Source organism: Glandiceps talaboti, chromosome 1 (assembly GCF_964340395.1).
Source record: "Glandiceps talaboti chromosome 1, keGlaTala1.1, whole genome shotgun sequence".
Lineage (NCBI taxonomy): Eukaryota > Metazoa > Hemichordata > Enteropneusta > Spengelidae > Glandiceps > Glandiceps talaboti.
In genome coordinates, this window is record NC_135549.1 from 27,224,636 (window position 1) to 27,246,224 (window position 21,589).

Genomic DNA, 21,589 nt, shown 5'->3' on the forward strand with positions numbered 1-21,589 from the left:
GTCATTGAATACACCACCTGACAAAAACCTACATACGCCGTGTGTTGCTATGATATACTTTGGCCAACAGTGTTAACTTCCTAGTTTCAAGGAGTTGGAATATTCAATTTTGTCTCTCAACATTGCACGAGTACTCCAGGCCACTTTGAAATTCGTTATGTCAACAGAACTAAATACAAAAATCTATCAACTCTTTCTGATGACACACTTATCATATAGAAATCGATGAGTTCAGTTGATGAACGTGGCATACTACGTGCTGTCAATCATTAGAACATGTTTGATCTAAATTTCAGTTGTGTTTGGTTCATGGTTCGATCACACTCGAGGCTGGATACAACACCGTCACCAAGAAAATGTAATGTTCCTGCGATATGAAGATATCACCCGGGTAATATTGCTTTATTACATTATTAGTTAACCGTCGTTTTGATAAGTTGCTAAGTATCAGACATATGAGTTTTGGGGGAATAATGCATCTTAGCTAGCTACTTATAATTAAATTTCCTAAGGTATCAACATTAAAAGTTTTGAATAAGTATTGTACCCGATCGTTTTACGTTTTAAAATGCATATATGTATTATGACTTCACAAATATTATGAATTCAATGCCTTGAAGGCAAGTTGCTTTCTTTGAAGCTACATTGGAAAGTTCTTCGTCGTTGAGGGCACAGTTGCAAACGCTCCCAATGATGTAACCAGTTTTTACACAATATGATTTATGTCTTTCATCCATTTTTTTTTCATTTCAGGATCTCAAAGGCCACATTTCAAAAATAGCAGAATTTCTACTTCCTAACTCTATAACGCCAGAACAGTTAGATGAGATAACCGAACTCTGTCGATTTGACAACATGAAAAATAACCCTACTGTAAACAACAGGGGAGCCGATTTCGGAAAATCAGAATCAAACAGCTTTCTTCGAAAAGGTAAATAAGAATACAAAGATAGGAATATTACCTATTGTTATCATGATTTTATATTTATTACCTTAAGCTTGATTACAAGGCAATCAATATCATTAACATTTTATACACAAAGGGTCAAACCTTGGCAGCCATTTTGAATTCAAAATTGTGAAGATTTCAGGTAATTTTTTGAGGGGTATGCATAAAATGTTTCGGTAACGGGACTTCAGCTGTGTCTTCTATGAAGACTTGTTTTACTGTTGCTATAGACGGCATCTTAGTTGCCGGGTACATATTTTTAACGTTTAAATAAAAAGAACATGACAACAATAAATGTCAGGATAGTCCCCCTTCACTCAGACCTCTCTCTATCAGTGATGGTCTGAGCCTTTAAGCCTCAATTGTAAAGTCCACAGTTCACAATCTTTCATTTCAGAGGTGTATATATAACATTCACTTCATGTTCAAATTTATTTGTGACTTGTGTTGTCGTACAGGAGTAGCTGGAGACTGGAAGAATGTCTTAACAGTGGCTGAAAGTGACAGAATAGATGAAGAATACAAGAAAAAGATGGAAGGTGTTGATCTTCAATTCGAAGAAGCTGGACTAGCATAAATGGAATTTAGAAATTTGAGAGAGAAAATTGGTCTGTAGATGATTGGTATGTCGCCATATTGGTGACATGAGTGTGATTATGAAAAAAATAGTGCCAGTGGGTGTTGTATCCTGAAAATCAAGAAATTCACACTCAGTATTCCTCTTTTCATTTTTTAATTTTGTTTCTGAAGGTGTGTCAAAGTCATTATGTCGAAGCACATTTCCACTACTTCACAGTTAATTTCAGTGTCGGAGGCAGCCATGTTTGAAAAAAAATCTGACTACATGGATGATATAAAAGGATCTCTAGGATTGGTCAATATATTGCAGACTAGTGACAACTCGTCCCGTTTGAGGGCGGGCTAATATATATATACGGCCTTTCAAATTGCACATTTCGTAAATCTTTGTCAGTTGTATTTTAAAGATTGCCTTTTCAATCTCACGTTGAGGCATCAGTGCGAACACATTAGACAAATATACCACATATCTGCTAAGTAGTTTTGAAATTTATTATTTGTGACCAAGAGTAATATTGTGTAATACATTTAGACATAATTGAAAACACAGCTGTCTTTGCTTTGTACTCGAACAATGTGATTTTTATTAACACCTTCGATTCTTCTATGAAGCACAAATACAAAGTATGTAACTTCTCTACCGAGAGACATTGTTGTATATCGTAATAAACACTATTTAATTCTTGAAGACAGTATACTTCGACAAGTTTGTATTGTTCAACCTGGTCCTTACGCCAAGGCTACAGTATTGGTCTCAACAAATGGGAAGAGTTTGAGAAGTCCAGCTATCAATTATGGGATAGTCTTGATATGACACTGTCACATGTTATATGCGGGAGAGACTATTTCGACAATATTATATATATTAAGGGTTCAAAGCTTATTAGCACATTCAAAACTGTCATGTCATTCTTTGAAGTGTCGGTGCATCCGATGGTCGATAGATTGAAGGGGGAGGGGGTGTTCCATCCACTTTCCTGGTAACGGGTCCTAGTGGTCTTCCCAAGACGCCGCTCTGAAGGTTTCTGGGCTATGCATGATCTTTTAAGAAGCACTTTCATAGCTTTGTACAGCCATTAGTTTAAAGTTTAACGTTTTATACATGCACAGTCTTTACAATGTCATATCATCATGCGAGTTGAGTTGACCCTTGTGTCGGGGTTAAGGAGAGCAGGTGTCAACATTTTTACTTGAACGCCCCAACAATGGTTCGTGTCACTAGAGCTGTGTTCTTTCTCTCGTTGGCTTGTATTTTGCCAGCATTTCTTTACTACGTTTTACCGTTTATCGGAGAGGGTCTATGGGCAACAATAATCACATCTTTAGCTGCATTAGTTACAACGTATACAGTTATTCGACTACTGCCGAGTTGGAACCTGGCGGGATACGGAGTGTTGAGTCCCGTAAAGAAGGCGGTGCTGATTACGGGATGTGATAGTGGGTTCGGTCACCTGCTGGTCAAGAAACTCGATGAATATATGTTTTCTACGGTATTTGCTGCATGTCTCAACCCAGGTAACGTACCATCTCTATCCCATATACCTTATTCACAATTGTCGATAATCTGATAAACACCAAAGGAGCAAGGTAAGGCAACCTCAGCCCAAAGATCAAACTTGATGTAGAGCAAGACTTTAGAGAAAAGTTTGATAGGCATCCAGTAATAACTGGAGTAACCTATATATAACGTGTTATAAACACAGGGCCATGTAAATTAACTTGGTAGTGAATTTCTCCAGAAATGAGACATGGAAAGACCACTGCATCGATATCAAGTTGTGATCTGCCCCAATCCCAATCCCCGGCCGGTGGTGTGTATACGAGCTTGAACCTACTGATACACGTATGTGAATGCAGTCCACCGAGTCCACAAGCGCTGACTCAGTACAATTTAACATTAATTGACATTGGTGAAGTGAAGCAATATACATTTAGATGTTACAGTAATTGATTCATACTTCGGACCACAATTTGTCTGAGGTCATATCGTAGTAGATCATTAATTTCACGGGGATGTTGAAAACCAATGAAAGGTCACAGTCCGTGGTTTGCCTTATATCAAGTATGAACGTCACTGTTATCGAATGAATTATTTATCATATCCTACTATATCAACATACATCAAGTCATGGACCAGTTGTAAGTTTGACAATAAACCAATCATACAACAGGTTGTAGTTTAGACGGTACATTTATTGATACATATTAATTTATATTTATAATTTGTTTGCTGTATAGTGACTGGTTGAAAGGTTGACTTTGTGACTAAGCAACATGTAGAATGTAACATCGGAGCACCCCCCCCCCCCCCGCCACACAAATCAACATACCGTGTAGACTAAAAGGTTTGTCGATTATGGCGGCCTTGCGCGCGTTTGTACACAACGACAGAAACTTTCTGAGTGTATATGTACAGAATAACATACCGAGCATCAAACTGCTAGAAAAAGCCCACTGAGGTGCGAAACTAGTCGGAGATTTATGCCGTTTTTGTACTGAATTGTTATTCACTCAAAATACCATACAGACAGACAGGCAGGCAGGCAGGCATACATACATACATACATACATACATACATACATACATACATACATATATACATACATGCATACACACACATATACGTACGTACGTACGTACGTACGTACGTACATACATACATACATACATACATACATACATACATACATACATACATACATACATACATACATACGAGGTACGAATCAACTACTGTAACATCTAAATGTATATTGCTTCACCAATGTCAATTAATGTTAACTTGTACTGAGTCAACGCTTGTGGACTCGGTGGACTGCATTCACATACGATATGCATGCATACATACATACATACATACATACATACATACATACATACATACATGCATGCATGCATGCATGCATGCATGCATGCATGCATGCATGCATACATACATACATACATACATACATACATACATACATACATACATACATACATACATACATTACATACATACATACATACATACATACATACATACATACATACATACATACATACATACATACATACATACATACATACATACATACATACATACATACATACATACATACATACTTGTCTTTAAATAAAAGTGGTGTTCTAAAATCCAAATATCTAACCATATAAAAGTTCATTAATGACATGATTCCTAAATAAATAAACACCTGTACAGAAAGGATTTAACTCAATTGCAGATAATTTCTGAATGGCTATTCAAAATATCTACCACGTTCACATTTAGCAAAATGTAGGCCATTTCCACTAGCTCACATTTAGGCCAGGCCATTAAATGGCAGTATGGATGAGGATTGAGTATTTTGGATTTTTACAATTTTTATCATGGCTTCCTACTTAGAAAATCAACATGAAACAACATTGACAACGTCTGTGTTTGAAACTCAATACATTGAAGAAAAAAAAAACCTAAAATAATGTGTAAAATGTTTGATTGTACATACAATAACAAAGATTTTACACATTTATTAATCATTTGCAATTACTGAGTTACAAACAAGGACTTGGTACATGTTCTTTCACATTGATTTTTTTCAAGTAGGAAGCCATGATAAATTTTTTTTATATAAATTAAAAATCCAAAAGAAATACTCAATCCTCATTCATATGGCCACTTTAACACTGATGGCGGATTCAAGCCCGGATTCTAGACCATAAGATATATTGTTTGACAGTTTACGTACATGTACATAGTGACAACAATGTAGTACATTGGATTTACTGTACAAAAAGTATATGTACTTGTAACAACCTAGGGAATCACAGTCAGAAACTGTTAGAGCCCCTTAACATAATCCTGATTTGTAAAGACATAAGAACCAGACTGGGTGTGGAATTAATACACAGTATGATTCCAGAGTAAGGAAAGAACGTTTTTTGGTTGTATAATAATAATAATCAGTGTTCTACACTGTGCCACAAAATACAATATGGTTGGATTTAGGAACTCATTCAATTTATAAATGTGTGATTCCAGACCAGCAGACCTTATAAAAGTGTATAGAGGAACGCCACTTTTGGAGGGTCATTCCATGATTTCACATCACTTAGATTTCGCTAGATTGTCAAGAAACACCAAATTGAAACTCTTTTTCGGCTCCTTATTCTTTAAGTGGTGCACCGTTGCATCATGGGTTCCTAACACACTATTTATCTGAAGGAAATAAGCACTTAGGAGTCATGAGTATGTGATGTGCAACGTTCATGTCTGCTAAGTTCCTGGAGTGGTGTTCCCCTTTAGCAACCCAATCTTTTATAAAGTAACTCTTCATGTGATAAGTAATGGACTCTATACTGTTTCTTTCAGATGGGGAAGGTGCTCAAACACTGACAACTGAGTGTTCCAATCGTGTTGTCATCGTACCCCTTGATGTTACATCTGATGAATCTGTTGCCAAGGCAATGAATCTCGTTGATGAAACTTTGGTTAAAAGAAATCATGGTTGGTGGATTTTCGTTTCGTACAAGTCTGACTGTCTGTCTGTCTGTCTGTCTGTCTGTCTGTCTGTCTGTCTGTCTGCTTGCATGTTGTCTTTAAGAGTATGTCTAGCTCACCCCTGCTCTCTATCTATTTACACATGTATGTCATCTACCTGCCTTGCCAAAGCTTGCTTCTGTTTACAGTGTCAATATAAAGTATATCAAAACATTTCATAACTTTTTATTTCATTCTGCAGATCTATGGGCCGTTGTCAACAATGCAGGTATCTGGGCATCTGCCGACATTGAGTTTGCACCGATAGAAAGATTCAAAAAGTTAGCTGAGGTAAATGTGTATGGTACGGTACGTGTAACCAAGGCATGTCTACAACACATACGGAGAAACCAAGGTACGATGAGTACGGTTGAATGTATTGATATACAACATAAAACACTGCAACAAACCATCTGGCAAAGAGATATAAACTGTCCCTAAAATGTTTTTAACGCATGGAATTTGTACCAGAGATATATTTGATATTAAATGCTTTTCCTTAAAAATTACAGTTTTAAAGTTCATGGTATTCGTGCAAACCAGAGAATATCAACCCACTAACAAGTACATGAACTACTTTGGCGCGGAAAATAAATTATTCATGAAGAGTGCTTGACCAAGCAGAGGTGACCGAAACGTGGGCCAAACAATCGTACGGGAGGTAGCGTTACATGTGGTATAGAGGGTAGTCGTTTACAACAAGGAATTCGTGGAAGCAAAAAAAAAAATTAAAATTGTTGTAAATTGTCGGTTTAAAAATGTGCCCAACTTCTAATGGCATATCAACAGTTGACTTTCCATAGGAAATCATAAAATCAATATAAGTAGTCCCCAAAACAAACTTTCATGAAATGTGAGAAGATCTGATTATAATCTGGACCAAGGAGATGTCCCGAGTCGTATCTAGTAGTAAGTCTGTGCGGTGCTTGTCAAGCTACCTTTTTGTTTACACGTTGGATGAAATATATGTTCACCGTAAACAATATAACAAGGACATTGAAAGCTCTGAGCATTTTCGAGAATTTTTGGGTAAAATCGAAATTAAATTTCAAACTCAATGTCTGAAAATCTCCAGGTATCAATACAGACCAGACCAAATCTGGTGTCTTAAAGTCAACCCTTACGAATTATGATTAAAATCAATCTGATTAATATCCGATATAGATGTCGGCTAATCGTTCATTGTTATTTTACCTCGGTATTTTTTCTTGAATTGACTTTCGTGATACACGCTTATGTTTCGTAGAGGAGGCGGCCATCAACACGAAAACGTATGCGTAAACATGTAAGCTTACCAAGAAGGTCAATTCAAGCAAAAATACCAAGGCAAAATAACAAAAGAACGATTAGCCGACATCTACATCGGATTGTAATCAGATTGAGGGATATATATATATATACTGAAATGTCCAATATTATTTGGCCATACATTTGTTATTTTGGTTTTTATTTCATTCCAATAGGTCGTATTGTCAACATAAGCAGCACAGCTGGTATACGGACTACGCCATCTAACGGCGAATACTGCATGACAAAATATGCTGTTGAATGTTTCTCAGATACACTGCGTTATGAGATGAAACAATGGGGAGTTAACGTAAGTTACCCCATTTTACAATCTTACCGTATCAGTTTATTATTGTCACCAATAAATATGACTCATACAGCAGGTCTACTTCCAGGATAAGCGACTCCGCAGCAGAACGAGTATAGCATATAGCACTGTCACACATCCAACGAGTAGACAGGCTGCGTCTCATAACATGTATAGTATATTAGTACATCAGACAGAACCAAGGTGATAGCGTACACACCCATGGTATCAACCAGGAGGTTGGAAGTCGTCCATACACCTGTTTTGGCAATAGTCAACACCAGGATCAATCCTCTTCGACCGGTATTACCACAGTAAACATAGAAATCCCGGGTAAATAATGATGTTGATGTTTGTGTATTGTCTACAGTATAATTTACAACTTACTTATTATCGCATGTTTACAGAAATGACAGAATAAAAACGCAAATAGAGTTTGAGAAGTAATTGTTTGTGTGTTTTTACCGTCCGTAGGGTAAGGTAATGTGATGTATGCTTTTGTCTGTCTATTCGTCTATCTGTCTGTTTATGTGCGTGCACGTGTGTGTGTGTGTGTGTGTGTGTGTGCGCGCGCGCGAGGCAGGTGTAGTTAGTTATCACCCACTGCACAAACTTGAAGCATCCCAAGTTCGATTGCCGGCGAAATGATAACATGTTATCCTCACATGTCAAATACCATGTCAACATATCAATATACTCAGGGTATATATGTACAATTCAATTGCGACACTGGTGGAGAAATGTTAATCTGCCACTGGGTCATCATTTTAATAGATTCAAGGTAAAAGTTAAAATACAATATAATGAGGCACGCGATGTACTAGTATTGTATACAGGTATACGTTATACTGTTCTGCATGCTATTTTTTTGTAATAAACGTAGGGGAACCACATCTATGTAACTTCTCATCTGGAAGATAATATGCGTTTTTAATTGAAATTAGCACAAAGTCCACTGTGGGCCAACCATAAGGTGTATAATCACTCTGGTCAAATCAAACTCTCAAACTACTTAGCAGATCTACACACTGAAAGCATCATTCTCTTACCATAACAACATGGATTTGACATCAGTTGTGCGCAATGCCAGTAGAGCTATTTTTATTTTTCATCTTTGATTAACTTCTAATTGATTTTAGAAATCTTATTTTGACAGGTTTGTATTGTTCAACCTGGTCCGTACGCCAAGGCTACCAGTATTGGGCCCAACAAATGGGAAGAGTTTGAGAAGTCACGCTATCAATTATGGGATAGTCTAGATGACACTGTCAAAAGACAATATGGAAGAGAATATTTTGATAGTCATATGCAGTTTCGGAAGGGCGCCCTCAATGGTTCTTGTGATGATGCTACACCTGTTGTCGATGCAATGGTACATGCTGTCTGGTCACTGGATCCAAAACACAGATATCTGGTTGGTGGATTTTTCAAAATCTGGATGCTGGCATACATGTTTCGCTTCCTACCAAGTTTTATCATGGACCGAATGTTTATTCAACAATTCGCCAACTTGTACGCTAAACCAGCTGCTCTAATAAAATAAATTATTGCTAAAATGATGGTAGAAGAGCACTGTAAAACAAGGGTACTACGTGGGAGATGCATTGTTAAAGATGTTTATAGTGAGGCAAAAAATAGATGTCACAAGCCCACATTACAACTTTGTTTGGTTTTGTAGGATGTCATTACCCCGGTAGTTTGGTGAGTAAGGGAATACACCAAAGATAACAAGACACTGAAGGCGACTATTATCGATATCATTTATTCGGGGATTGTAGATTTGTTGCTTAATTTTGGATAAAAAATTAAATTAAGTCAAGGATTAGTTTAGTTTAAATACATATTAATTTACCTATCAATTGTATTCTTGATGACACATTTTTTTTCAATTTCATTTTTAGATGCAAATATTCAAATAATTTTCCACATATTGCTGGTTTCAAGTCTTACAGTAATGTAATTTATACTTAAAGTAGAAAAAAGAAATGGCATCCTCTAGGAATATATTCGGTATACATATTGATAAATGCCCCCCCCCCCCCCACTCATTTTGACATGTAGGTGATTGTATCTGTTTTGTTTGTACTTTTTGTTTTCCTTTTTATGCAATAAAACAAACTAAAAAAAAAAACCGTTAAAAATCAATTCCACGTAGAAAATCACATCAATGGCAGTCAGTCTGTGTCCCAATGTGGCACACCTTCACAATGGGTGGGGGTGACTGGGAATATGGTATCATTGTCATTTCAACAGTTCCAGGTGACATTAAGAGAACAATGTGAACTTTCAATACTTTAATTATACACGTGCCAGTATAAAGAGTGCAAGTTCCTAGAGAGAGACACCCCCCCCCTTTTTTTTCACTTACCAGGACTGAAAGATTCAACATCTAACATACAAAATCAGGTGTCTACTACATTGCTGTGCTTGATGACTGATTCAGCACATAGCAAAGAGTCCCTACTGAAAGTAATTTATCTTTATGTGCTGTGGACCCATTGGAATGCTGGTGTGAAAGATCTAGCCTATGTCAAACATAGGGAAAGAACCTTAGAGTGTCTCTACCTATAGCAGCAGCTTTGACAACACAATACCTGTCAAACCCCAAGTCTGCAAGGCATGTACAGGGTTCATGATGCATATTCCTAAAGCAAAATTCTGGAAAGCACGTCAGTGCAAGGGGAGGTACACAGTGTTTTGGTCATGCTGAGAGAAATGGTATTAACCCTAAAGACACAGGAAGGCACACAAGTGGTGTTTGGTCTACAGTTGATGAGGATAGTTAAGTGTAGTGAAAAGCCGTTTGTTGGATTAAAGACCTTAGCTATTAGCTCCTTCGAGATTGCCAGCAGGAAGACAATTGATTGGAATCTGATGCCTTCATGTTTATGGGCAGGACATTAATTAAATAATGTGTTAATAATGTTAGTCATTGAGTGGGTTTAGCGGTGATCAATACTTATGTTGCTTGTCAAAGTGAGGTTAGTAGGGCTGACTTGCATGCTGGGAAACATGAAGAGGGTTGTAGGATCTACCTGCTTTGTGAGGAAATTAAATACAACCATGTATTGGTATACATAGTCTAGATAACGATACAAATTCGGTTGCCTTACTGTGTTAATCCACACTCAAAAGCAGTTATATCGACAATTGCGGTTCAGGGCATGTGAAATTAAACTTATATTTGGATATGAATACTTCAAAGTTTATCAAATCATAACATTTATTTCTGCTCAACATAACAATCAAAATTTCATTCTATAGAAATTTTGTTACACAGGATATCACACACACAAACAAATCAAATGTGTGTAAAAATCCCCCCCCCCCCCTGAATATGTTTATATTGTTACTGAAAAGCTGCACTGTCACCGATACTAGAGCTTCAGGAAAGAGTCAAGCGTTTCCATTTCTACACTCTCATCAAAACTCTCAAAGTCCTGCAAAGAAAACAAATTTTAAGAACTTCAAGAGTTGTTTTAAGGACTATATTTTAAGCACATTGTCAGTAACCCTCAAGTAGTTCCATTACATTCAGACTTAAAACAATTATATCTCAAGTGTCTAACCCAAACTAATGGGTCAATCAAAACTCATTGAATATAATCGCACATCGAGGAAAACAAATGCTACACACAGGGGTTACAAATACTTAAATACTGGGCTAGACATCAAGTACCATTTCCAGATGAATAACAGTGTTGTTTCTTTTTTGTGCATAGTTTACTCAACATATTTTTACATGGTAAAATTGCTTTGAAGTACTGGTGTTTATTAGTATTGAAAATAGCTTGTAAGACTGTGTCCAGCTATTAATTGACTGGGTATGTGGATTATGCACAAATGCTGGATATAATTAAGTAGTATTCCTTATTATTATATCAAGAATGAATTTGCATTAAGGTTTCATACAGCTATGAAGCTAAGGGACCGGTCAGTTTCTTCGGCCTGGAGGGGTCACCCTTTTTTTTTGAAATTGGGGGGGGGGGGGGGTCATGCTGTCTTCAAAATGGTGGATGGGGGGGGGGGTCATTGTGTTTTGGATTGTGATTAGAGAAAAAAATCCTTTTTCTACAATGGCATATAGCCTTGTCTGAAATGTGGTACATGTAAATATTTGTTCTTCTCCCTGTTTCTTACATGAATTCTTTAATATTACTTATTAGTTCGAGCATAACTATAAATATACATATACATGTATTACCTAGCAACCACACTATTTACAGAACATGTCATGTAAATGCTTGGCTGTTTCACAATCAGTGCTTCACTTATATTGCACTTTGGGGTAAAAGTGAACTTGAAGGTTTCGTAATTGTTATCTTCATAGATAGTTTATAAAAGAAGTTAATCTAAAATGTTCCCTACTCATCACTATGGACTTGTCAGAAGGGACAATACACTTTCTATTTTGGACACTACATGTTATTGACACTACAAATCACCACATCTCATCAGATTCCAGTTTCTATTATACACAAGATATGACCACCTAAAGTTCTCTAACATACCAGTGAAATACTATACATGCAATAATAATGCCACTATACCAATGTTATGGGGCCATTTTTATGTGACATGGGAAACTCATTTAAAACTTACATTTACATTAGCTATTCGAAGCTTGGAAATATTACCTCAAAGGCTATGAATAACCTAAACATTGCCTTAATAGAAGCAAATAACTGCAGATCTACCAGGGGGAAAACCCCCAAGGATTTAAATATTTTCACCTAATTCTAATTTGAGATGAGTCTTTTATAGATGTGAAATGTTTGCCAAGGTAGTCTAAAATTGCCTTAAACTCCAAATCTACCCTACCAATGATACTACCAGTAGATGTGCTGACCTTTACTACATGTCTATAATGATGCCATGTTTAAGAACATATTTCAACCCTATATGTAAGTTATAAAGAATAGTTTCTGATACTTGATGGTGCTGTCTTGTAAAGCATGCATTGAGTTATTGCTTGAAAGGGTCTGAATAGCCTAAAAATTGGCTTGAAGAGTAAAAATCCTCCAGGACTTCTAGAGGGAGACCCCCTTGGACCCCCCACATGAGGTGGACATACCCCAGTCTCAAGCTCTTCCCCTCTTACTGTCAAGATACTATCAAAGTATATTTCAAAAGTATTTCAACCATGTGTAGTTGCTTTTTACATGTTGGTGCTGTCTTGTAAAGCTTGGAAATTATTGTCTGAAAGGGTCTGAGTAGTCCCTAGGAACCCCCCCCCCACTACATGAAGTGTACACATCCCAGTCTCAAGCTCTTCCCCCTACCTCTTACTGTCAAGATGCTATCAAACTTAATATTTCAAAAATATTTTTTCTTTTTACATGTTGGTGCTGTCTTGTAAAGCTTGGTAATTATTGTCTGAAAGGGCCTGAATAGTCTCAAAATTGACTTTTCAGAGTAAAAAACCTCCAGGGCTTCTAGGGGAGACCCCCTAGGACCCCCCCCCCCCCCCATAAGAGATATACATATTCCCTGCTCAAAGTTTTCCCATACCTTTCACTATCAAGATGCTGTTAAACTCCTTTTGGAATATATTTACCCTGTGTAGTCAATAATTATAATTATGATAGTGCTAACCCGGGATCTTATAAAGTAGATGCAAGAGAGTCCAGCAGTCCACACTTAGTCACGATCATAAAATACCTGTCATGTGAATATCATATATATATATATATATATGGGGGGGGGGGGTTCATGTTTTAGAATTAAGTGATAGGGGGTCAGCCTGTTTTTTGTTTTACAGATAGGGGTGGGGTCAGTGACTTTTTGTCGGCCCAATTTAAGAATTCAACTTCCCCTCCCCCCCCCCCCCCCCCCCGGGCTGAAGAAACTGACTGGTCCATAAAAAGCAAAATAATGATTTGGAAAGTTTTGAAATACTCACTACTGTTAATTTCTCTTGCGATATAAATTCTTTTGATTGATTTTATTGTCTTTTTTTGGTAAAATACATTAAAATACATTTACCAAAAAGACATAATAAAGATCAATCAAAAGAATTTGTATAGCGCCAAAATCCAATATGATGTAATGTTCTATGGCGCTTAACAGGAACAATAGTAGATAATTGTAAAAAGTTACAGAAAGCCCTTGCAAAACGGTTTACTTACACCACAATACTGATCATCATTGAATATCTGGGGTGGCAGTGCATGCTCCGTGGTTTTCTCTAACATGAACTTCTTAGCTTCATCATCTGCAGATATGTCAACTCTTTCAAAAGCTATTTTTTTACCCTCTAGGACCATAAATATTTTCTGCTGTGCTTTCTTGATCTGTGAAAACCAAAACAATGTAAACATACAAAGAAATTTACATGTTATTGTATTAAAACCAGTGCCAGACTCCTTTGTTCCCCTTTGAATTAATTGTATGCATCATCCTTTCAACTCAATACATATGTTGTGAACAATAGCAATATTGCATTCCCTTTTGTTCTCTCTAGATTAGACAAAGTGCGCTGCACTCTCTACATGTACATTTCAAATATTTGTCTAACGTGTTACATGTAGAAGTGATTAAAAAAATTCTACTACACACCTCACCATACCATGAATATTTGTACAAGAAAATGCATTTTTTTAATGAAATTATAATTCATCTCTATATTACATGATTCATCTATATGACTACAGCTAGTTTAAGATTATCTTATTTTTTAATTTTCAAAAAAAAAATTTAATATAAAAAAATAAGATTATTATCATTACATGAAGCTGTGTATTTTCACCTCAATAATGACAATATCCTTGCATGTTCTTGCGAAATGCAAAAAGGCTGTGACTTGAAGTTTATGTTACAAAAATGTCTCCCTTAACTATAAGATTTTGTAAAAACGATATACTAGTGACTAATTAGGCTAGAAACCATTGACTGAGATAAATGAAGCACTTCACAAGGGGAGGGGGCAATAAAACAGAGTTTGAGTACAGCACTATGAATTAGCATGGTACGAGTACTAGTACGCCATGGAATTGAACTTGTGTCCATGGGATACCCCCGTACCTGTTCAGGTTTGAAGTTTTCATTTTCCTTGCATTCACATAAAATATTGCCCTCTCCCTCTCTCAGAAAAGTATTACTAAATGTCTTCGTGTGCATGCTACCACAGACCTTGTTAGTTGTCTGTGATGCTATATAAATACCAAAAGTACCAACAACGGTACCCGGTTTTACTAAGACATGTTGACACCTGGCATCACACGACCTCAACTCTTACCTCAAGAGAGCTTGAAACGCTGGAATAATAAACTTTCACAACCATCTTGAAAAATGAACTGCCTCTATAAAATGACGACTGGCTAGCAAAGAATGTGTGCACTCAGCTCAACAAAGTCGATCTGACATCAAGAACAGAGATATTCAACAGGTGATAAGTTATATAACACTTCGACAGTGCAATGAGTGTACGTGCTCGGCACTAAAAAATGTGGCCCTGAAGAAAGTCCCCGGGTCAGATGTCCCAGGGTCATTCTCTAATACGGCGAGAAAAAAACGAGAACAACACACACGCAATTAGAATGTCAATGGATCATCATCAAAGATAAAAATTGAATGTCTCTGCATCATTGTTACAAGATACTGAATCACAATATGTCTGATTTATACGATTACGAGAAATAACCATAAAAAAATGACCGTGTCCTATATAAGTTATACACTATGTAGTAATGTACACGTTCCTATTGGTAAAGACAACGTCTTTCAAGTCATTTATTTTACCTACGTCCTGTCTAGGACCTTAAGGTAACCGGTAATACTCACCAACTTCTATAAACTTCTCAGATGCGTGAACTGTGCTGTGGTGGCTCCGAATTACACGAACAAAACGCAAAGTTGTCAAAAATAGCCGCGACTTGTTCGAATTTTAAGCATGCGTGAGTGTTGTTATGTTCACCGTATTTTCTCGTCGTGGCAGAAAATGACCCGGGGACAGCTAGCTGATCCGGGGACTTTAAATTCTTCAAGGCCACTTTTGTCCCAAGCGATTGCTGATTGGAGAGCATATTTCAAACGTTGATGGTGCTATTTACCAATTACTTAGAATCGTACGAAATAGAATTTCTAAAGTAAAGGCACTAGTATAAGGCCTAATAAAAAAAAAGTTGTTTGGTTCCGGTTACCCGACCCCACCTAGTTTTTCACGTCGACACTAAACTTCTTTTTTACGTATTCGAGAAAAAATAATAAAACCGCTAAAATCGTGTGGTCTCGCAAGAAATAGTGGATGTGGAAAATGAAATCAACTTAAAAAAGACAATACAAAAGTGTAATGGCAATCTGTAATGGCTGTAGACACCAGTGTAAGCCTGCTTGCATACGGAGGAATTCGGGACTCGATTCTGACAATTGTCCCTCCCCCTTAGAGTCAAGTCAGTAATACAGACTCGTACACCGTCATGTAAGCAGGACTAACACCAGTGATGACACGAAACCAATAACACAGAGAGTCAGACCATATGGAAAACAACGGAAAACATAACTGACTGAGCTAGGTACTCACATATGAAAAAAATAATTTAAAAAAAAATAAAAAATCCACCAAACCACACAATATTTTTTACGCCTAAAATACTAAATCTGAGTCCGCCTACAAAATCGATTTTAGTCTTTAGATTTTCGGCTACACGTTCAACGTGTACGCGAACGCGCAACTCACCCACGTTCACGTTCGCGTACCAGGTGTGACCTAATTTTGCTTCGGCTAGCCGTTTACGTACATGGTTAGTCTAAATATTACATTAATGTTTTGGTTATATGACATAAATAGCTCAATGACAATAACCGTATGGCTAGACATTATGACAAGACAAATAATTAAGCAGATATATTTACTTGAATAATCTCGTATGTTCACAATAAAATCACCCTGTAGTATAGTAATAGTATCTTGGACGATTGCAGCGACAGTCATCATCATACATCGTGATTTCTGTGCAAAATCAGCCACAGATTCAAGGCTGCATTTTAAATATTTTTATCAAGAAAAACAAAATTACTGAGGTGTATTATGTTGTGAAGGGTCAACCTTGCTAAAAGCATCAACATTTTTTATCATATTATGGATGATTTTACAAAAAATTTAAAAGAAATTTCACGTTGTTTACTTACGTGTAAACAGCCGTCGCCACCTTCGAAACGCCCGCGAAACTTGTCAGTACGCAGAGAAGTAGGTCAAAATTGCGACGTAGTAGCACAAAATCTCCTACGTCACACGTGCGCGTATACGTTGAACGTGCAGCCGAAACTCTCTACTATGGATGTCTGTACCCCCGTCATGCTAAAATGTCATCAAATATTGAGAAATAGAAGCCAGAAGTGTTTTCTCTGTAGTATTAGTTAAGTGCATGGCACTAAAAAAAGTTAAGTTAAGTTAAAGTATCAGCAAAAGAACTAGTTTTTACTCACTACATTAGGCCAAATAAAAAAAGTTCTTTGGTTCCGACCCTAAACTTTTTTTTACGTATTTGAGAAAAATAATAATAAAATCGTGAAGTCTTGCAAGAAATAGTGAGTGTGGAAACGGATATCAACTTAAAAAGACAATATAATACTATTCTTCCAATCTGTAATGGCTGTACTTTTGATAGGAAGAAATAAACAACACAGAGATCATTTGGAAAACCTGAACTAGACACTCGCACATGAAAAAAAAATCTACCTACCCCACCTATTTTAAAGTTGAATGTAATGGCGTTATAATCATACTCACACTAGTCATAACAATACAATCTATCGATTTGAAATTGATTGTACTGTTTGAAAATTTTGGCCAATTTAGTTGGGGGAGGGGTGAGGTCTGCACGTCTAGTCTGGGTCTAACTATAAAATAATTTAGTTTTTTAAATTTTATCCTATATTGAGCTATTGATCTCGCTCTCAACATGGACGGACAAGATTTAAACTTGTCATGAAACAATGTACGGACACAATCGAAGAAACCATTTTACAATTTTTAGAAATGCATATTCGGTTGATGATTGATGAAAAAATACAATCAGTGCCCTCTCCATTGCCGCTTTTCAAATATTTCACTATGCTTTAGAGAAGGGCCAAGAAAAGAAATTTGTATAAATTCTTGAATCGTACGAAATAAAATTTCTAAAGAAAAGGCACTACTAAATATTAAATCTGAATTTGATCGATCGTAAAATTTCTAAAGAAAAGGCACTACTAAATATTAAATCTGAATTTGATCGATTGTATTTTCATGGTCAAACTTAAGGGGCGAGGGGGTCAATAGTTCAACTTGAAAAATTCTCTAAATAGAAGTTAGAACTATAAAATGATTTTTTAAATGGTGGTACATCTGGCTAAGACTACCAATCTGATTAAAATCTGATGTGGTGAATGCGGCTAAATGCTTTATTTACCTCTATTTCCATCGTTTTGGCGGCGATCACTCGGAACAAAAACAAACGACACAAAACGATGGAAATAGAAGTAAATAAAGCATTTAGCCGCTTTCACCACATCGGATTTTAAACAGATTGGGCTAGCTAGCTACGTACCTCAGGTATTGTAGATTGTTGTCAACTGCCCAATCTGATGGGGTGAAAGCTGCTAGGGTTTTTTTTTTTTTACCTCTATTTCGATCGTTTTGTTCCAGGTGATTGACGCCTTCTTGACTAGCCTCATACTGCAATTTATTTCTATAAGTATACTATATATAGTATAGTATTAATAGGAAAGTACACTTCGTTTGTCTTTGGGTACCAACAAGATTTTTGTAAACATTCATTACTTATTACATTGGTTTTACTTAGTATATGACAAAACTTACTTTTGGCGGGGAAAGTGTCACCGACATCGCTCCAAATCCAAGGTAAATAATGTTGCAATGTTTTCCGTGTAAACGTAACGCTATCAACAAGATATACGAGTTTTGGCGGGCCTTTATTTTTTGTCTTGCTGTACAATTTATATAATAGTATCTCTTATTTTCATTGCGCAGGAAAAAAATTAGATATGGAAAAGTAAAATACTACATGTGACACAGCACGTTAAATAAATTTTGCAGTTGGGTTTGGTATTTCTCTTTTTGGAGGATGTAGTGGCCCTGAAAAGGGCCGTTTGGTTTGTGTATGCTGGGCATACGATTTACTTGGAGCTGGTGTACTTGGTGACGGCTTTAGTACCCTCACTGACGGCGTGCTTGGCAAGCTCACCGGGCAGCAAGAGACGCACAGCTGTCTGGATCTCTCTGCTAGTGATGGTAGATCTCTTGTTGTAATGAGCTAGGCGAGAAGCTTCAGTGGCAATGCGTTCGAAGACGTCGTTGACGAAGCTATTCATGATGGACATAGCTTTTGAAGAGATGCCAGTATCGGGATGGACTTGTTTCATCACTTTATAGATGTAGATACCATAGCTTTCACGTCGTCTCCTCCTTCTCTTCTTGTCACCACCACGTCCCTTACCGCCTTTGCGACCCTTCTTACCACCTTTACCAGTAGACTTTGGAGGCATTTTGAATGTCTGATAAATCAATTCACGACAAAGAGATAGAATGAAGTGTAACTGAAAATTTATCCTATTTATAGTTTACAATATGCAAATCAGGGCTCCTACAAAAGTCATAATACTACGAACGTCGGAGAAAACGAAAATGGCAACATTATGTCAACAACGTACGATGCGAACGTCATCGACAACATTATTTGCAACAATGTTGCATTATTATTTGCTAGTTAAAACTGCTTTGATTGGTCATATATAAGTATCTACAGTGTGATTGGCTAAACGCTTCTTAAATGATAATCCCACTGAAGCCTATAAAAACCAATAAACTAGGTAGATTGCATCATATTTTATTAACTGTCAAAGAATATAGAATACGTGTACGATGTCTGGACGTGGAAAAGGCGGTAAAGGCAAGCGTGGTAAGGCAAAGAGCCGTTCAGCTCGTGCCGGTCTACAGTTCCCAGTTGGCCGTGTTCATCGTTTCCTTCGTAAAGGCAACTATGCCAACCGTGTTGGCGCAGGTGCTCCTGTTTATTTGGCTGCGGTCATGGAGTATCTAGCTGCAGAAATCCTAGAGCTGGCAGGCAACGCTGCTCGTGACAACAAGAGAACGAGGATCATCCCCCGTCACTTGCAGTTGGCAGTAAGAAACGACGAAGAGCTGAACAGACTTCTGGGTGGTGTAACTATTGCCCAGGGTGGTGTATTGCCAAACATCCAGGCAGTATTATTGCCAAAGAAGAAGTAAATTTTGTATGCTTGTCTACACAAACCAAACGGCCCTTTTCAGGGCCACCACATCCTCCAAAAAGAGAACTACCAAACGTAACCACAATAATATAGCGTGTGTGCACATTTATTTATGCGTTTTCAAACTTCAAAATCATTTTTTCGACAAATACTTTGTCAGGATAAAACTTTCAAGGCGCACTATCATAATGAGTTTATTCTACGTAGAATGAAAAATAGTTCAAACTTTGTACTTCGTGCATCATTTCCTACCTAGTTTGAATTAAAATACCACAGCTATTTTTCACAAAATACATCACCCAACTGCTGCCCTCTATCATACCCGGTACCCAGGGATAACATAGCTAGCTCCTTACTCTGATTTCTAAAGTAAGAATATTATATTTCCATAGGCTCTAAAGAATAGGCGTTCCTCAAACTCAAACAAAGTGTTGACAATACCACACACATACTTGCTCGGGCAATGTCAGAGCAAGTATGTGGTGTGTGTAGGAAAAAACCCCTTGCTCTTTATGGCTTTATGCTCACACATTCTTACATTATGCACTCAGAACAGTACTTGTATAGGGCCCTTTGAACAGTGAAAGCAACCCCTTTTATACAACAAAATTGAAAAACATTGTTATGTTTACATACGATGACATTTACACAAGGTAATAAAATAGCTCCAGTATATAGTAATAATATAATTGTGTGTTTATAACATTGTCGTCCAACAGCAATTTCTTTATTTACGTCCTACCTTTATTGTTGTTTGTACTTTTTTTGTTCTGCTAGTATCTTGTAAAACTTGGTATGAATAAATTATAACTTTTCATTAACAAGTTCAGTGGTACGCAACGTCATACATAAAGATAACACATACAATACAAAGCCACATACAATACAAATAATCAATTTTATTTCTCACCCATCCATATTTGAACAATTACATGGACAACAATAAATCACAAAGAATATTCATCATAATATTTACATTTTAAATCAACTCATTTACATATTGTCAATCACAGACCTTAGTGCTAACACATACCTGTCCAGGTCTGTGTCAATTTCATGTCACTTAGCTTTGTTGTATGTGGAAAAACTAGTTTTCTGTCACCTGTCTAAGGTAAACATTTCATAATATATAGTATAAGGTGAAATGTATTTTGGGAAGTGAAAGGTACAAGAATTTTGTAACACTTCTTCAGGTGTTGAGAAATTTCTACACCAAATTTCAAAATACCATGCAGCTTGGCTGTGTGATACAACTACACATGACGCAGCAAGATTGATTGATTGATTGAATGAATAGTTTTAAATGAAGACTTTCAACCATGCAAACATCAAAACATTGATGCCCTGCCCCCTGTGTCTCTGCCTCTTGTTGTTTTAGACAAAATGTAGACAAAATAAATTGACATTTTGTGTAGCATGCACAGTTTCTTCTTGAGATCTGAGTTGGTTGCATCAAGTAGAGAAACTGAATAGTATTTTTAAATCCACTGTATTTTAGGTCTTTGTTTCTCTGAACCTGAATTCAGAAGGGGGGGGGGGGGGGTATTACGGAAAAGTCACTGCATAGTGGCAGGTATCTAAAACTATTGAGGTCAACGTAAAATAGTTGGAATGCAACTGACATGGCGGTTATACTACTTAAAAAAAAATACAATTCTGACTACAACAAATTTGAAAGTCTATTTTCCCGAAACTCTAAAATGATCAGATATTAAT

The 21,589-nt window shown here is 36.8% G+C and overlaps 3 protein-coding genes and 1 pseudogene across 4 annotated transcripts; 2 read left to right on the forward strand and 2 right to left on the reverse strand.

Annotated features, from left to right (window-relative positions):
• Positions 1-2,733: 2,733 nt before the first annotated feature.
• On the forward strand, positions 2,734-9,185 carry LOC144442841 (D-beta-hydroxybutyrate dehydrogenase, mitochondrial-like). The gene is made up of 5 exons (XM_078132226.1): positions 2,734-3,043; positions 5,881-6,015; positions 6,251-6,403; positions 7,512-7,645; positions 8,799-9,185. The coding sequence occupies exons 1-5, from the start codon at positions 2,734-2,736 to the stop codon at positions 9,183-9,185; spliced, it is 1,119 nt and encodes a 372-aa protein (XP_077988352.1).
• Positions 9,186-10,878: 1,693 nt separating this feature from the next.
• On the reverse strand, positions 10,879-16,818 carry LOC144441073 (SH3 domain-binding glutamic acid-rich protein homolog). 2 transcript variants are annotated; one of them, XM_078130610.1, is made up of 4 exons: positions 16,772-16,818; positions 14,880-15,000; positions 13,771-13,935; positions 10,879-11,082 (listed from the first exon to the last, which is right to left on the reverse strand). In XM_078130610.1, exons 2-4 carry the CDS (start codon positions 14,922-14,924, stop codon positions 11,020-11,022), a joined length of 273 nt encoding a protein of 90 aa, XP_077986736.1. In that variant the 5' UTR covers positions 14,925-15,000; positions 16,772-16,818; the 3' UTR covers positions 10,879-11,019. The 2 variants fall into 2 exon arrangements, with proteins under 2 accessions (XP_077986736.1, XP_077986728.1); XM_078130602.1 differs by lacking the exon at positions 16,772-16,818 and adding an exon at positions 15,425-15,596.
• Positions 16,819-18,760: 1,942 nt separating this feature from the next.
• On the reverse strand, positions 18,761-19,129 carry LOC144440217 (histone H2B, gonadal pseudogene; annotated as a pseudogene).
• A 376-nt stretch (positions 19,130-19,505) lies between these two features.
• LOC144440208 (late histone H2A.2.2) lies at positions 19,506-19,871 on the forward strand. Its single transcript, XM_078129515.1, has one exon. The coding sequence runs from the start codon at positions 19,506-19,508 to the stop codon at positions 19,869-19,871; it is 366 nt and encodes a 121-aa protein (XP_077985641.1).
• Positions 19,872-21,589: the final 1,718 nt, after the last annotated feature.

Bases quoted from the DNA above. Each gene is read 5' to 3' on its own strand.
- LOC144442841 (XM_078132226.1), top strand. From the start codon at position 2,734: ATGGTTCGTGTCACTAGAGCTGTGTTCTTTCTCTCGTTGGCTTGTATT. The intron at 3,044-5,880 runs GTAACGTACCAT...TGTTTCTTTCAG, and splicing joins TGCTGCATGTCTCAACCCAG to ATGGGGAAGGTGCTCAAACA. The intron at 6,016-6,250 runs GTTGGTGGATTT...TTCATTCTGCAG, and splicing joins TTTGGTTAAAAGAAATCATG to ATCTATGGGCCGTTGTCAAC.
- LOC144441073 (XM_078130610.1), bottom strand. From the start codon at position 14,924: ATGGTTGTGAAAGTTTATTATTCCAGCGTTTCAAGCTCTCTTGAG. The intron at 13,936-14,879 runs GTAAGAGTTGAG...TGGTTTTCACAG, and splicing joins GCGTTTCAAGCTCTCTTGAG to ATCAAGAAAGCACAGCAGAA. The intron at 11,083-13,770 runs GTAAGTAAACCG...TTTTCTTTGCAG, and splicing joins ATGATGATCAGTATTGTGGT to GACTTTGAGAGTTTTGATGA.
- LOC144440208 (XM_078129515.1), top strand. From the start codon at position 19,506: ATGTCTGGACGTGGAAAAGGCGGTAAAGGCAAGCGTGGTAAGGCAAAG.